At 41.1% G+C, this 17,217-nt stretch overlaps 2 protein-coding genes across 8 annotated transcripts in view; one reads left to right on the top strand and one right to left on the bottom strand.

The window, feature by feature from the left end:
- The first annotated feature begins 5,667 nt into the window (after positions 1 to 5,667).
- On the top strand, positions 5,668 to 13,396 carry LOC133116363 (gamma-glutamylaminecyclotransferase-like). 7 transcript variants are annotated; one of them, XM_061225826.1, is made up of 3 exons: positions 5,668 to 5,771; positions 10,217 to 10,270; positions 12,161 to 13,396. In XM_061225826.1, exons 2-3 carry the CDS (start codon positions 10,232 to 10,234, stop codon positions 12,641 to 12,643), a joined length of 522 nt encoding a protein of 173 aa, XP_061081810.1. In that variant the 5' UTR covers positions 5,668 to 5,771; positions 10,217 to 10,231; the 3' UTR covers positions 12,644 to 13,396. The 7 variants fall into 7 exon arrangements, with proteins under 7 accessions (XP_061081810.1, XP_061081813.1, XP_061081815.1 ...); XM_061225828.1 differs by lacking the exon at positions 5,668 to 5,771 and adding an exon at positions 5,787 to 6,278; XM_061225827.1 differs by lacking the exon at positions 5,668 to 5,771 and adding an exon at positions 6,317 to 7,323.
- Positions 13,397 to 13,411: 15 nt separating this feature from the next.
- pcca (propionyl-CoA carboxylase subunit alpha) overlaps positions 13,412 to 17,217 on the bottom strand; it is a 144,488-nt gene continuing 140,682 nt past the window's right edge. Inside the window, exons 23-24 of the mRNA XM_061225833.1 lie at positions 14,575 to 14,652; positions 13,412 to 14,108 (exon numbers count right to left, since the gene is read on the bottom strand). Of these exons, the coding sequence (XP_061081817.1) occupies positions 14,040 to 14,108; positions 14,575 to 14,652 (147 nt within the window). The 3' untranslated portion in view covers positions 13,412 to 14,039. The remainder of the gene's footprint in view (positions 14,109 to 14,574; positions 14,653 to 17,217) is intronic.

The raw sequence follows: 17,217 nt of genomic DNA, 5'->3' as shown, positions 1-17,217 counted from the left end.
TAAGAAATGACTAGACTAGACTAGTTTCATGTCTGATAATGGGTAAAAAAAAAAAAAAAGCAAAATCTTCATGACATCATTTTTATCTCACATTCATGGGAAATCACATTTGGGTTTCCAACAAAATTATTAGAAATACAGTGGAGAAATTCATGATAAAAAAGCTCTACATTTTATGTCTATGATACATCGATGACTTTATGACTTGGAAATGAAGGAAAAACAAAAATACATGAGACAATTGTCTTATCTCCAAAGACTCAGAAAATGGTCAAAAATATAAAAATGAGGTTTTATTGGTGAAATGGATGCAGAATTGGATGCCTGTGATGAATATGAAGAAATCAATTGAAATCTAAGTTTTCTGACACATTTATGGTGAAAAAACATTTTTGGGGGGAAATCAGAAAGATACATGAGACCTATAGTGTTACGTCCAAAAACTGAAAAAATGGTTAAAAAAAATTTGAATGAGGTTTTATTGGTGAAATGGATGCAGACTAGGATGCATATGATGAATAATATTTGAATATGAATAAATATGCAAAAACGTTTTTGGAAATCAGGAAAATACATCACAATAGTCTTATGGACAAAAATTGAGAAAATGGTCAAAAAAATTAACATGAGGTTTTATTGGTGAAATGGATGCAGAATAGGACGCATATAAGGAATACGAACACAAAAATTTAAACCTGTGTATTTTGAGAGATTGATGATGAAAAAACGTTTTTTGGGGGAAATCAGCAAAAAATTTTAAACCAGCAAAATACATGAGAATATAGTCTTAACTCCAAAAACTGAGAAAATGGTTTAAAAAAATACAAATGAGGTTTTATTGGTGAAATGGATGCAGAGTATGATGCATGTGATAAATATGAAGACAAAAATGGAAAACTGTATTTTGAGACATTTATGGTGAAAAAACGTTTTTTGGTGGAAATCAGCAAAATACATGAGAATATAGTCGATGTCCAAAAACTGAGAAAATGGTTTAAAAACTTGAAATGAGGTTTTATTGGTGAAATGCATGCAGAATAGGATGCATATAATTAATACGAACACAAAAATTGAAACCTGTGTATTTTGAGACATTTATGGTGAAAAAACGTTTTTTTGGGGGAAATCAGCAAAATACATGAGAATATAGTCTTAACTCCAAAAACTGAAAAAATGGTTTAAAAAAATTGAAATGAGGTTTTATTGGTGAAATGCATGCAGAATAGGATGCATATAATTAATACGAACACAAAAATTGAAACCTGTGTATTTTGAGACATTTATGGTGAAAAAACGTTTTTTTGGGGGAAATCAGAAAAATACATGAGAATATAGTCTTAACTCCAAAAACTGAGAAAATGGTTTAAAAAAATGCAATTGAGGTTTTATTGGTGAAATGGATGCAGAGTATGATGCATGTGATGAATATGAAGACAAAAATGGAAAACTGTATTTTGAGACATTTATGGTGAAAAAACGTTTTTTGGTGGAAATCAGCAAAATACATGAGAATATAGTCTTAACTCCAAAAACTGAGAAAATGGTTTAAAAAAATACAAATGAGGTTTTATTGGTGAAATGGATGCAGAGTATGATGCATGTGATAAATATGAAGACAAAAATGGAAAACTGTATTTTGAGACATTTATGGTGAAAAAACGTTTTTTGGTGGAAATCAGCAAAATACATGAGAATATAGTCGATGTCCAAAAACTGAGAAAATGGTTTAAAAACTTGAAATGAGGTTTTATTGGTGAAATGCATGCAGAATAGGATGCATATAATTAATACGAACACAAAAATTGAAACCTGTGTATTTTGAGACATTTATGGTGAAAAAACGTTTTTTTGGGGGAAATCAGCAAAATACATGAGAATATAGTCTGATGTCCAAAAACTGAGAAAATGGTTTAAAAACTTGAAATGAGGTTTTATTGGTGAAATGCATGCAGAATAGGATGCATATAATTAATATGAACACAAAAATTGAAACCTGTGTATTTTGAGACATTTATGGTGAAATAACGTTTTTTTGGGGGAAATCAGAAAAATACATGAGAATATAGTCTTAACTCCAAAAACTGAGAAAATGGTTTCAAAAAATACAAATGAGGTTTTATTGGTGAAATGGATGCAGAGTATGATGCATGTGATGAATATGAAGACAAAAATGGAAAACTGTATTTTGAGACATTTATGGTGAAAAAACGTTTTTTGGTGGAAATCAGCAAAATACATGAGAATATAGTCGATCTCCAAAAACTGAAAAAATGGTTTAAAAAATTGAAATGAGGTTTTATTGGTGAAATGCATGCAGAATAGGATGCATATAATTAATACGAACACAAAAATTGAAACCTGTGTATTTTGAGACATTTATGGTGAAAAAACGTTTTTTGGTGGAAATCAGCAAAATACATGAGAATATAGTCGATGTCCAAAAACTGAAAAAATGGTTTAAAAAATTGAAATGAGGTTTTATTGGTGAAATGCATGCAGAATAGGATGCATATAATTAATACGAACACAAAAATTGGAACCTGTGTATTTTGAGACAGTTATGGTGAAATAACGTTTTTTTGGGGGAAATCAGAAAAATACATGAGAATATAGTCTTAACTCCAAAAACTGAGAAAATGGTTAAAAAAAATACAAATGAGGTTTTATTGGTGAAATGGATGCAGAATATGATGCATATGATGAATATGCATGAATGAATTGAAACCGTTGTATTTCTGAGACATTTATGGTGAAAAAACACTTTTTGGGGGGAAATTTTGTAAATATTTAAGACTATAGTCTTATGTCTAAAAACTGAGAAAATGGTAAAAAAAAATTAAAATGAGGTTTTATTCGTGAAATGGATGCAGAATATGATGCATATGATGAATATGAAGAAATAAATTGAAACCTATGTATTTTGAGACATTTATGGTGAAAAAACTTGGTTTTGTTTTTGGAAATCAGAAAAATGCATGAGACTATAGTCTTATGTCAAAAAACTGAGAAAATGGTCCAATAAATGCATATGATGGATATGAATAAATAAATTTAAACCTGTGTATTTTGAGACATTTATGGTGAAATAACGTTTTTTTGGGGGAAATGAGAAATATACTTAAGACTCTAGACTTATTTCCAAATATTGAGAAAATGGTAAAAAAAATTAAAATGAAGTTTTATTGGTGTAATGGATGCAGAATAGGATGCATATGATGAATATGAAGACAGAAATTGAAACCTGTGTATTTTGAGACATTTATGGTGAAAAAACTTGGTCTTTTTGGAAATCAGAAAATTATTTAAGATTATTGTCTTTTGTCTTAAAACTGAGAAAATGGTTTAAAAAAATTATAATGAGGTTTTATTGGTGAGATGGATGCAGAATATGATGCATATGATGAATCTGAAGAATAAAATGGAAAACTATGTATTTTGACACATTCATGGTGAAAAAACGTTTTTTGGGGGAAATGAGAAATATACTTAAGACTGTAGTCTTATTTCCAAATATTGAGAAAATGGTTTAAAAAAATTATAATGAGGTTTTATTGGTGAGATGGATGCAGAATATAATGCATATGATGAATCTGAAGAATAAAATGGAAACCTGTGTATTTTGAGACATTTATGGTGAAAAAACTTTTTTTGGGGGGAAATCAGAAAAATACATGAGAATATAGTCTTAACTCCAAAAACTGAGAAAATGGTTTAAAAAAAATTATTATGAGGTTTTATTGGAGAAAAGGATGCAGAATATGATGCATATGATGAATATGCATGAATGAATTGAAACCGTTGTATTTCTGAGACATTTATGGTGAAAAAACACTTTTTGGGGGGGAATTTTGTAAATATTTAAGACTATAGTCTTATGTCTAAAAACTGAGAAAATGGTAAAAAAAATTATTAAAAGGTTTTATTCGTGAAATGGATGCAGAATATGATGCATATGATGAATATGAAGAAATAAATTGAAACCTATGTATTTTGAGACATTTATGGTGAAAAAACCTGGTTTTGTTTTTGGAAATCAGAAAAATGCATGAGACTATAGTCTTATGTCAAAAAACTGAGAAAATGGTCCAATAAATGCATATGATGGATATGAATAAATAAATTTAAACCTGTGTATTTTGAGACATTTATGGTGAAATAACGTTTTTTTGGGGGAAATGAGAAATATACTTAAGACTCTAGACTTATTTCCAAATATTGAGAAAATGGTAAAAAAAATTAAAATGACGTTTTATTGGTGAAATGGATGCAGAATAAGATGCATATAATGAATATGAAGACAATAATTGAAACCTCTGTATTTCAAAATTATTAGAAATACGGTGGAGAAATTCATGATGAAAAAGCTCTATGATGCTTTGATGACTTTATTACTTGAAAATTAAGGAAAACATTGGCATCACTCATGTAATCTGTTATTCAAAATGTAAAAATTCGAAATACAGTGCAGTCCGTAAACAGTTTAGAGTGGGTCAGTTTCTTTTCTTTTGGCTCTGTCTCCCGCACATTGGATTTGAAATGAAACCATGAATATGATGTTGAAGTGTTAAAGTGTAACTTTAACTCGATGGTATTTACATCCATTTCTGGCAATCCATGTAGGAATAACATCTATTTTCATATAAAGTCTCAGCCTTTTAGTAGACCAAAAGTAAGTGGACAGTTGTCTTCGCAGCTGTTTCTGATTATTCCTTTGCAATAATGCATATGAGGTTACTGTCACGTTTAATTTGAGGGTATTCATTACATTTAAAATCTTATCTCCTTGAGTACATAGCCAAAAGACATTATACCACTGTCCAAGTAATTACCAAAAAAATACATACACTGCAGTCCGTATTTGCACTGTGTGTCAAATGAATGGGACATCGTGTTTACTCAATAACCGCAGTGAAATAAATTAAATGTGACATTTAGGAAAAGATTTGAGCGGGTAATTGAGGCATCAAAAACTAATATTGACCAGAAATAAATATTTGAATTACGTGAAGACCATATTTAATTTGTTTGATTGGAGAAGGTTTTGTTGGCAACATGACAGAGTTGATGCTCAAACTTAAAATATAAAGGCTGGCATGGTTAAATATTTTCCATTTTGATTTGTTGACCAATGATATTCTGATGATATTCTGTCTCTTGTCCACCCAATATATATACATTTCGGCAAGATTGGCGAATGATGAATTGAAGTGGTTGTATTCGTAGTAAAACGTACTCAAACTAACTCTTAACTCCAAACGTCCTGCCGCTTCAGCTGTTCTCTACCACCGATGGGGTAAACTATCGCATAACATAACGCACCGGGGACGAAGGAGAACTACAACATGCTTCGACGCAAACTCGAACAGCAGCAGAGGAAGACGACTGTCTGAATGTTCAATAACTGCATCGCGCAGATGTGTGCTCTTCATCTTTGTATTGTACTTTACATTATTGAAGAAAAATAAAGGTAAAAATGAGCCCTTTCTGAAATTCGTTTCGCTGAAATAGACTATGCGCTTAACGTTTTTGTCATTTGGAATGTTCGTGAACACAAAACAATGATTTGTCAACATAACTTTCACTGTCTAGCATTGGTTATGGGGGTAGTTTTCGGAATCGCTATATGTCCTCCGGCAAGGTCAGTAAACCATTTCGCGCAATCTTTTTGTCACTTGCGACTTCCCATATGGCTGAAAGGAGGAAGTATAAACCACTCGTTTTTAGGGAACCGGACAGAATCTTCAGAAACGTGTAAACCCCTGTTTATTAAGGTAAACAACATGGAAACGAAAATGCAAATATAAAATGATAAGTATGGTTTCAATAGCTACCTACAATAAACAAGGAGGCAGCACTCCCAATCTACCGAAGTTGCCTGGGTAACTAACGTAACCAAACAAATGAAAAAGTCCCGTTGCATTTTATTACCTATGTAGCCTACTGGCGACTGGCAACCCTTTGCTTTTTGGTGAATCGACTTTGCAGTATGATAATGAATCGAGTAAAATACGTAATTCATTTACGTTACAGTTTTGACGAACGTTAACATTAGTTTTCGGTTAAAGGGAACGGGCAAAGATGAACGAGCACACGCTATTATGCAACGTGTCAGCAGTAATTTAGCCTATCCCCTAGTGATCAAAATTGCAAACGTCAAATTTAATTTGCTGGCATCTTCACATGACTGGACTCTTTTATCTATCTAGCTAGTGCAAACTCATGCCACACATTGGACAGACTGCAATTGTTTAGCTGTTCTAAAGTTCAAATAGCTAAAGGTAAGATGAGATTTTCCCATTAATCGCGAATATTTAATACTTGTACACTTTACAGTGTAATCCGCAAGTCATTAGTCTTTGCGAAAAACAAAATATTAAGGTTTACATAGATGTATAGCGATATCTATCATTTAAATTGGGAGAAAACGTTTTTCGTACCGGAAATTAGGTACTTTACAAAATGTCTTTTACGTGATTGGTTTAACGTTACATGACACGGCTTGTGTAAAAACATAATATCTCAAACTGTATTAGCTATGATCTTTAACGTCTTTATTAAATGAGACTGAGCCCACAGCATCCGTGTCTACAGCATTACTGTAGACTATAGAACATTAGAATGTGTTCAATGTCTGCCGAAATCAAGAAAGTATTTTGTTGCTTTCAAGTAGTTTTCAATACGTGGAAAGGTTTTCCAGATAATATAATATGACTGGGGCGGACACTCCGATGAATTTGGCGCGGGTGGAACCATAAAACGCATGCATAGATGCATCACAAGATCTGTAGGATTAAGCGCGTGCATTCTAGTTCAAATTGAGTTCTTTAGTTATAGTGAGTGATGCCTGGTAATTAAAATCACTAGGTTGGCACAAACGTATGTAAAAGTGTCATGTCCAGAGTCTTAACCGAGAATTAGCAGTGTTGGATATATTGAGTTATTAGATGTTGTCATCTGCAGGCTAAAATAAAAAGAAGTAGCGTTGTTTATTGCAAACTCCTTAATGTTTAATACCCGTGATTGTCATTATTATGGATGGTGTAGCACCTTAGAATAGCCACTACACGTCCATCAGCACACCTCATGTACTCGGCCGCAGGGTGGAGTCTGCCTCAAGGTAAAAAGGCAGTGAGGTCAGAGGGGCGATGGAAGACGACGTCACGGAGAAACGGTTCCGGTATCTTTCCCCCCGCTTTACTTTTGTGTTTCAACTTTCAATTAAACCAAATGACATCGAACCGAACCTTTTAATTAAAAATATATATTCAACAACAATTAACGGTGACGGTTGGCCCGCCTTGGGAAGATTTTCTTTCGGCAGAGGTAAGCTCACCTTCCCACATCTCAACATTAGATTCGTACACACGTTAACGTACACATTAGTTTAGGTTATCACCGAAGCCAGACCGATAAATACGCTTACTAACGATATCCTTACACTTAGCTGACATTTCTCCTTAAACCCACGAAGACAATACAGGTTTTGCACGTTATCATTTGTTTTTAATTATCTTCTGGTTAATTTTATAGCGGTTAGGTGTCCAAACGATTATGAGCCCGTTGATTCACCTCAGTCTTTAATTTGATTGGTGTTATATTTTTTTCCATAGCCATTTCTGATAAAATGTGCACTGGGGGGGGATCCCTAACAGAAGTACATAGAAATGTGAATGTAGAAGACATGGACCACATCCAGTGGCACACAAGTCAGAGACTACTTTAATTTTAACCCAGCCACGACCGCTGCAGGCAGTCGTGCAGGTGTGTCTAAGACCTGTCTGGCTGCTCCACTGGCATCTTGTTTAACTGCTTCCACATCCAGTCACAGCCAGTCTCCGTTATGTGTGTGTGTGTGTGTGTGAGAGAGAGAGAGAATGGGTGAATGAGAAGCATCAGCCACACAGCTTTTTTGATGAAGGCGTGAAACAAATGCGGACCATTTACCATTTGCAACCAAGTGAAGACCTCACAAAAACCAAAAAAAAAGAAAAGTGTAGCCTTTTGAAGAATGCGAGTGTGAGGAAGATTGGCGTCTCCGGGGGAAAGCAGGTGTCTCCCAGCCGCCTGGCTGGACCCTGGATGGGAGATAATAGGAGTGTCACGTTACAGTGTTTGTTTTCGCACGGGAATATTTCGCAGTTTGGGAGAGAGGGGTCACTGGGCCGGGTTCGGGCGCTGGCTCCCGGCAGTGCCTCTGTAGTTAATGTAAGAAAGGTGTTTGGGCAAGGAAGCCTTGTGAAGTGCCTGCAGGAGGGGGGGGGGGGGTCACACTCCAAGCAGGAAGCCCCTGGTCTCTGCTGCCTCAGAAGGACAGCATCAAAGAGCCCGGGGCAGCGGTCCCTTAGGGGCCCCCCTCTCCACGCACACCCCCATCTTGAAAGTTAAGAGTGACCCCAGGACACACATCAGTCGGCGGGGTCCACTGCGGGGTTCAAAGGTCAGCGCGCTTTTATTTTTTCACCTGCTTCCTACAGCCGTGCGGGGGGAAACTTTGGCCAGAGAATCGGGCCAGTAACTGCACCCTTCAAAGCGCCTGGAAGAGGGTACGCGTGCAGTGCAGTGCCTGCGTTTGAAGCGCACTGAACGAGCGTGCATGGACATGCAGCGTCCTGGTGAAGCGCTGTTCACCACGGCAGGGAGATGAGCGCCGTCTCTGCAGGTGTGAACGCACCAGCAGCTGAACCACACTGTGGGAACTGGGCCCTGAAGACCCAGCGGGGCGCAGTGGGGAGGAGAACAGGGCGTGCATGCTGAAGGATTGCTGGTTTCATTAACAGGTACAACTACCACTGTACCTGTGAGCAAGGTACCCAACCTGACCGGCATCAACACGACCGGGACCCAGAAGGTCGGTGGTTCAAGCCCCGGTGTAGCCACGATAAGATCCGCACAGCTGTTGGGGCCCTTGAGTGAGGTCCTCAACCCCTCATTGGCTGGCCTCGGCTTAGTCCAATCAACTGTAAGTCGCTTTGGATAAAAGCGTCAGCTAGACGTAATGTCTGCTAAATGGCAGTAATGTTAGCAGCTCTCAAGGATCATGCAGAGGGAAAAACGGTCGTGAGGCTCTGATGAAAAGGGCGCCCCCTGGCTGGGATTCCGGGCAACTGCAGGACAAAATACCCACAATCCCCATCACACAGAGCGGGGAATATATTATTCCACCCTGGAGTTTCTGAACTGGCGAGTCATCACACTAGCATCCAAAAAACCTCAATTAGCCATTCCATTCCTCCCTCAACCTGCCACCTAATCATCCCCTGATTTAGTTGCCTAAAGAAAAATTGCTGGCGAGTGTTCTGGCACAAAATGGCTGCCGTTGCATCAGGTGGGTGGTTGAGGCAAGTTTCTTCCTCATCACTGTAAAGCACTTTGAGTGTGAGAAAAGCGCTATATAAATGCAACAGATTAATTTATGCATTCTTGGAATAATAATAATCCACAATTGCACATGAAATTACAGCTACGTGATGGACACATCAGTTGTGTCAAGCTCTTTCAATTTTTTGGAGAGTTTACTTAATTTCACTTTAATTATTGACAAGAGGGAGGTCACATTTGAGTTTTTTCATTTTTTATTTTTTTAAACAAACATCATTGCAAAAGCAAATGTTTTCTATTGGCATTGAACCCTGAAAGGAAATGAGTGGTTTGTATGTTATATGTATAACATGAATACCGAAAGCAGGTCATACATAGAACATCATGCCATTATACAGAAGAGCAATAACGCAAGGAAGGAGTCCTGCATATGACCGCATAATGCATATTAACATGATTTTGGACATGCATCGTCACGGTTCCACAGTATTACCACTAACCAACTACACCTCGCGGTAATATAATGACTTACCGCCAACCCAGCCACAACGTGCGGTAATGTAATGTCTTAGCTCCAACCCAGCCACACCCTGCGGTAATGTAATGTCTTAGCTCCAACCCAGCCACACCCTGCGGTAATGTAATGTCTTAGCTCCAACCCAGCCACACTCTGCGGTAATGTAATGTCTTAGCTCCAACCCAGCCACACCCTGCGGTAATGTAATGTCTTTGCTCCAACCCAGCCACACCGTGCGGTAATGTAGTGTCTTAGGTCCAACCCAGCCACACCCTGCGGTAATGTAATGTCTTAGCGCCAACCCAGCCACATCCCCCTCATACCCTTGGCCCAGTCTGTCCACACTCGAGACAGTAATGCTGCACCCTTCTCCACACACAGGGCTGACCTCAGCAAATGGGAGTACGGACGTGGATAAAGGCTGCCGCCCTACTGGTAAGCCTTTGTAAATGCATGGGCAAAATTTCCATCCCATCCCATCTTTTCTGACTCAACAATACTAACGTTACCTCCTTAGGCCCACTCAGCTATAGTGTTTCAGTGAACACGTCTCTACGTGTCTATGCAATTTTAACAGGCCTGGGGTAAACTGGCAATAGCTATAATCTCTGTGTGCAGAACATCAGCTACAGGAGCCTGGTGTAAACTGGCAGTAATGATGTCCCTACTCAAAGAAACATGTATAATTAAATTACCAACTCATGCAGGGTAGGTTTTCTGAGCACACATGCCCATTCACAGACAAACCCTGTTAATACGCCGAGCAGTCCAACCTGCTAAACGTCTTTGGATATACAGTATAGTTCAGAGCTGTAAGGAAAACAAAAAGACCAACAAAACCGGCACTGCGAAAACTTCCAGTTTGTAACGTTATTGTTTATCAGATTGTACACCATTTCTGAGAAGCTGAAAGGTATAGGTTAGGATGTTCAAATCAAATATTCAAATATTGTACATTCATAACAAACACTTCACAATGAAGCAGAGTCAATTATAATAAAGTAAGTTGCACCAACACGCATGTAATAGAACCTCTAGCTTTTTTTAAAATAGGCTTTCTCACAAACACCACAGTGCAGCATCGTACGCCAAAGCACAGGGTGTAGGCCGTTTTACATCTGCAGACCCCCCAGAAGGAAACGGGCTGTGTTGACCATGTTGACACGGGGTCAGCAAGGTTTGATGAAAAGACAGTGCTCGTCAATACTATTGCTCCCATCATTGTGCTGTCTGCACGATTCTGCCACCTCAGTGGAATGCTCCCAGAACTGTTTTCATTTGAAATAGTACTGTATATATCATGGGTTTTCCCCACATACAGTGTTTAGTGTCTTTTAGATAGCTCATGTTGTGGGAAATAGTTTGGTGTCATTGGTGGTGCAGTACACTTGGTTGCTGAATAGAGATCTTGAAACACCATTTAGAAATAAACCACAGCTGTGAGTCAGCATCCAGCTGTGCCGGTTAACCTGGTTTGTTAGACACAGAGCAGGGCCATTCTTGTCCTTGTTTAGCCTGTAAACCCTGGGTGTATAGAGGAGAAACACTATTGGCGGACATTTGCAGTTATTTTTGTTGCGCGTTTAGAACAGAGGAGCGGTTATATTTACCTTTTGGAGTTCCGATGAAGGACAACACCTTTAATTAACCCTGCTCCAGTAGCGTCTGGTAAGACTACACGCATTTCCTTCGCCTCTCAGATACTTCTGTTTTTTTGGGGGGTTCCTACAGTTGGTGACTTCGACGTGATAAGTTTTCATCCATGTCAGACCTGTGTTATCTATGGGGCACTGTCTTTTAGTGAGCTAAACAGAAAATTGCAAGGGCTACAAAAATTGAAATCATCTTGCTCTTTCCTAACTTTAGCCAGCTAAATGACTACTGTTGCCTACTGTGCCTTGGCTTTTAATTTGTGAATCATTCTTTTCTCAAGAATCCCTCACACCAGGACTTCCCATAGGGAACGCTGTAGTTAAGATCCTGTACTTAGCTTTTAAGATACAATTCACTGCATGGAACAAACTCGCCTCACATTTCTCACAATGGAGAAATGATTCTGCTACTTTAAAATTACAACAACATTGGCCTACAGCCATCAAGTTCAAAAACAAAATGGCACCTACAGTCGACATAATGGGAGTGTGCAGAACTGCAAAGATGTACATACCGATCTGCACACAATGACAATTTATTCTTTTTTTGGTCCAAGTTATTTTTGAAACCTCAGAAGAGCTGTGTTATTTGACAGTTAGGCACTGAAGCGACTCTGCGATGACCTGCTGTGGAGGGAACATGACTCACACGTTGCCCTTGTTCCCTTAACAGAGCGCCCTGACTCCCCTGGGTTCCATGACGCGCATCTTTGTGTACGGGACTCTGAAGAGAGGCCAGCCCAACCACTTTCGGATGATGGACGCGGCGAACGGGAAGGCGGAATTCTGCGGCAGCGCGCAGACCGCGGAGGCGTTCCCGCTGGTGATCGCCGGGAAGTACAACATTCCCTTCCTGCTCAACGTTCCCGGCACCGGCCGCCGGGTCAGGGGGGAGGTGTACCGCGTGGACGCCAAGATGCTGGCCTTCCTGGACGACTTCGAGAACTGCCCCAGCATGTACCAGCGCACGGCGGTGAGGCTGGTGGCCGGGGACTGGACGGAGCCAGACGGACCGGCCCCCGGGACGGGCCTGGAGGCCTTCGTCTACAGCACCACCGCCTACCAGCCCGACAGCCTCAAACTCCCCATGCTCGAGAACTACGACGCCTACGGCAGTCACGGCCTGGTCTACGCTCTGCGTGAGAGCCGGCAGTGAGGCGGCGAGACCCCCGCGCTCCGCACCCCGGTCCACATTTCTCTTCTCCGATTTCATCTTAATCCCGGCAGCTTAATCCTTATCGTCAGTCAGATTAGTGCCGTGTTCCCCAGGAAGCGCACGTCGACCACCTCAGGGTGTTTCTCCGCTCCAGTCCTCGGGACCCACTTACCAGGTTTTTGTTGTAGCCGACGCACACTCACCGGAGGACGGGATTGGAGAAACACTTTCACAGTGTACGCAGCAGGGCCCGGCGGCTCACGTTACTCAATCCAAACCCAGCCCTGGTTTTCTCTTCTCTGGTGTAATTAGTGCTGCTGATTGGCCAGACTGTCTCCACACCTGACTCCCAGGTAAAGGGAGGGTGGAAAACCAGCAGACCTCTGCCCTGGAGGACCGTGAGGAGCTGAGCCCTGCTGCACAACGCTAACTCCTGAATGGGGTACATGGCTCATTTTTCTGCATTAGATGCTTAGCATGTTTTTCCAATAGAACTTGTAATTTGTAATAATGTAATTGATCAAATGTAGACAGAAATTAGAAGTAAATGAATAAATATATATATTTAGTTTTGTGTTTATTACACCTATGCAATGAAGTTATCGTCTTAATGATTTCCTTAACATTGACTGTAGTCCCAAGACATTTCAGGTTAGGGACTGAGCTCATTAGCTAACTCTGGCACATTGATGTGGAAATTGAAAATGTTGATGAATTTGCACTGTCCCTGATAAATAAATGAATAAATAAGTACATTTGCCTATGCAATTTTTTAAAGGGATTCAAGTTTGTTTATTTTGGCTTTGCACCATGTTAAAAATTCTAATATTGGTTTATTACAAAATGAACGTGAAATGAAACAAGCTTCTGCAATCACAGTAATCAACAAACTTCCACCCGGTCCATCCCTTTAAAGTTCAGGCTGAACATGATATTCCCCTGCCAGGAAATATAGTTCAACTTTTCCCTCACAGAAGTCGAGACTACCGTACATCCATGGATGTGCAGTCACTCGTCTACTCTGACGTCAGCCATATTTCAGGGTAAAGATAATAATCTGCACAACAGGTTGTAAAAATGCGGTTTGTGGCAAAACGGAAAACACACTGATGGGCACACGTGTGAATGACGCACAAACGCTGCATTTTAATGCACTGAATGCACACAGCCAACATACTGATAAATAATTAAATGTGTAGTGAATTCTCTTTTTACAGTTGATAACCTTCTTGGAAGGGTAAAAGGCAGACCGTACGCAGGTCATTTTGTTTGTCGTTCAGAGCAAAGCCCACGCAGCTGAGAAGGTCCAGGAGGAATGTGTCCGCTAGTCTAAGTGCTGTATTCATTCTGGACGAGGGAAACACTGCAGCCAGACGTGGGGAAGGCACGGGGGGCGTTACTCCAGCTCCACCAGAAGATCTCCCTCTCCCACCGTCTCCCCCGGCTTACAGTGCACACTCTTCACCTGGGCATTCAGAGAGACAACAGGGAGGGGGAAAAAAAGCCCCCGTCAGGTTAAATGGTAAATGGTTGGCATTTATGTAGCGCCTTTATCCAAAGCGCTGTACAATTGATGCTTCTCATTCACCCATTCATACACACACTCACACACCGACGGCGATCGGCTGCCATGCAAGGCACCGACCAGCTCGTCAGGAGCATTTGGGGGTTAGGTGTCTTGCTCAGGGACGCTTCGACACAGCCCGGGCGGGGGATCAAACCGGCAACCCTCCGACTGCCAGACGACTGCACTTACTGCCTGAGCCATTACGCCCAGTCCCAGTCCCAGTCCCATGTCAAGCAGAATATTACTGAACTGATTAAGAGCACAAATGATTGTGGTAAAGCCCAGAAACTACGTGGCTCTTGCAGGAAGTTCGTTCCACAGCCCTGAGGGATCGTTCTGGAATAAAGCACGGAGCGGGCCCCACCTTGGCCATCTTGGCTGCAGTCATGCTGTTCTGCATCTTCATGGCTTCAATCACACAGATCTCCTGCCCCTCAGCCACCTACAGGAAAACACGGACGAAACACAGGATTCACAAGCAGGCATATAACCAGTCAACTAAAACTAAACTAAACAGTGTCTGAAACTAAACTAAACTGAACTACCCACTATCTGAAACTGAACTAAACTAACCAGAATCAGAAACTGAACTAAACTAACCAGTCAACTAAAACTAAAGTAAACTAACCAGTGTCTGAAACTAAACTAAACTGAACGACCCACTATCTGAAACTAAACTAACCAGTATCTGAAACTAAACTGAGCTAACCAGTATCTGAAACTAAACTAAACTAACCAGAATCTGAAACTAAACTAAACTAACCAGAATCTGAAACTAAACTGAGCGAACCAGTATCTGAAACTAAACTAAACTAACCAGAATCTGAAACTAAACTGAACTAACCAGTATCTAAAGCTAAACTAACCTGAACTACCCAGTCTCTGAAATCTAACTGTGTAAAGTGAGCATGAGACCGGTGATCTGGGCTGAAGAGTGTTTTGAACTCTGACTGCTTTTAAGAGCCACAGTTAGTGGCAGAGCTTCTTTGGCATCTGCGTGCCCTAAACAACCCTCAGTATTAACTGATGGCCTAGGTCTTGTGCTCTACATGTCTGATAAAAGTGTTCCAACCCTGCAAAAAAATCCAGTTTAATACCAGCTTGGTTTAAATTGCGATTTCTGGCGTTCTAGCTGGTCTGTGGCTGGTCATAGCTGGTCTGTAGCTGGTTATAGCTGGTCTGTGGCTGGTCATAGCTGGTCTGTAGCTGGTCATAGCTGGTCTGTGGCTGGTCATAGCTGGTCTGTAGCTGGTCATAGCTGGTCTGTGGCTTATTACAGGTGGCTGAGATGGTAAGTAAGCTGGAAGTCAAATTGGTGGACCAGCCGACTGCAAGATGCTCAGCTGGTGAACAGGATAACTCCACAGTATAACTCTCATCCACGGTATAACTCGGCTCCACGGTATAACTCAGCTCCACGGTGTAACTCAGCTCAGCTCCCGGGCTGTAATTTTCAGCAGGGCAGTAAGGCCTGAATCTGTAAAAGTTGTCAGGTCAGGATCTTATCCTTGTTGGATAAGACATGCACTGCGCTAGAATGTGGGGAAACTCAAGAGTCTGACACTGTTCATTTTAGAGCTTGGCTCTGATCAAAATGGACGCTCCTCTCCTATTGTTAGAAGTTTTTATTGCTGGGCTCTGCGCAGATGTTTATCTCCGTTACGGACGCTCTACGCTAACAGACTGAGCGAGCCCCGTTACCCCTTCCAGGCAGAAACAAACACAGGCAGTGGCCACCCGTGGAGCTGAAGAGACACAAACGCACACAGCCTTTCCTCCAGATGGAAAACCCATCGGCCATAAGCTGCTCCGACATCTATATCAGGTCCAGATTTCTGTCTGAAGATGACTCGACACAGAACCCCTTTTTCCAGCCCGGGCCTCTCCTGACAAACACATAATCAACCCGACAGGATGCCTTCACTGTTAGTCTTATAAAACGCACCCCCCTCCCACCCCCGCGCCCCCTCCGTCTCTTAAATAAAACTAATGGTTTCTGATGCACCTCTCCGTTCCCACTGCCCGTCTAATTGATGTAAATTTAGTTGATCTACAAAACCCAGCATCTTTCATCCAGCCGGGTTGCATCCTCTCCCCTGACACGGGGGTCAGAGGTCACGTTCACGGCTGATTATCAGACTGGCAGTCATTAGGGCGGACGCCCCGCGCAGCTCGGTCCGGGGAGCGCACAGATCCTTTCATCCGTTAAGCGGCGGTATTCCCAGGAACGCCGACTGTCACCCGGCGTTTCGCCACCCTTCCCGCACCCCCGGACTTCTCCCGTCCGTGATTAATTACTCCTGATGGCCAATAAACAGGCCGAAGAGGCCAGCTGCGTGTCTCTGATCCAGGCGCAGCAATAATGAAAAGTGCAATGTGGAGCGCTGAGAGTGCCTGGCCTTCAACTGTCACTTTTTTGAAAATGACAGTTGTTACCATGACGCTTTTTGTTTTTCACAGAACTGCAACGAGCAGGGTTTGAATGCGCGGTCTAAAAAAATATTCTGGCTCGTTTCAGGAATGTTATGGAAACTGGAAAATTGACAATTGCCTGTACAGAAGCAGGTATTTTAAATTACTTTAAAGACAAGAAATTGGATTGATAAAAACAGAATATTGTAAACATTATACTGAACCAAGTTCTCTATAAACAAATGATTTATTTTTAGAGGGACATTTGGTTTTGTAGTGGATCCTTTGTTTAAATAAAGGGAGTGTTTTTTTGTCTTTGCAGTGGGGAGGTGGGAAAGGGAGAAAATGATTTTCTGCGGGACCCCTCTGCGCCTTATTGAAAAATACAGTGCAGTGAGACGGAAATGTACGACCCGCCGGCCGTTAATGTGCGCATTATTCATTTGCGGAGAGCATGGAGAATGATTTAAAGGGTCTGAAATTGCCGGCTCAAAGCCTGACTGCTCCTGCCTCGTCCTTTAGGGGGGGGGGTCCCGTGGACGGACAGGCCGTACAGTAGCAGCTGTGCCCCTCTCACGAGGGGGGGGGGTGGGCA

The sequence above is a fragment of the Conger conger genome, chromosome 17, assembly GCF_963514075.1.
Source record: "Conger conger chromosome 17, fConCon1.1, whole genome shotgun sequence".
NCBI lineage: Eukaryota > Metazoa > Chordata > Actinopteri > Anguilliformes > Congridae > Conger > Conger conger.
The sequence above is the reverse complement of the archived record's forward strand: the minus strand, read 5'-3'. Positions and strand labels throughout refer to the sequence as shown.

Excerpts from the sequence above, each read along its gene's own strand:
- LOC133116363 (XM_061225826.1), top strand. The coding sequence starts at position 10,232 with ATGGGAGTACGGACGTGGATAAAGGCTGCCGCCCTACTG. Across the intron at positions 10,271-12,160 it reads TAAAGGCTGCCGCCCTACTG|AGCGCCCTGACTCCCCTGGG; the intron begins GTAAGCCTTTGT and ends TTCCCTTAACAG.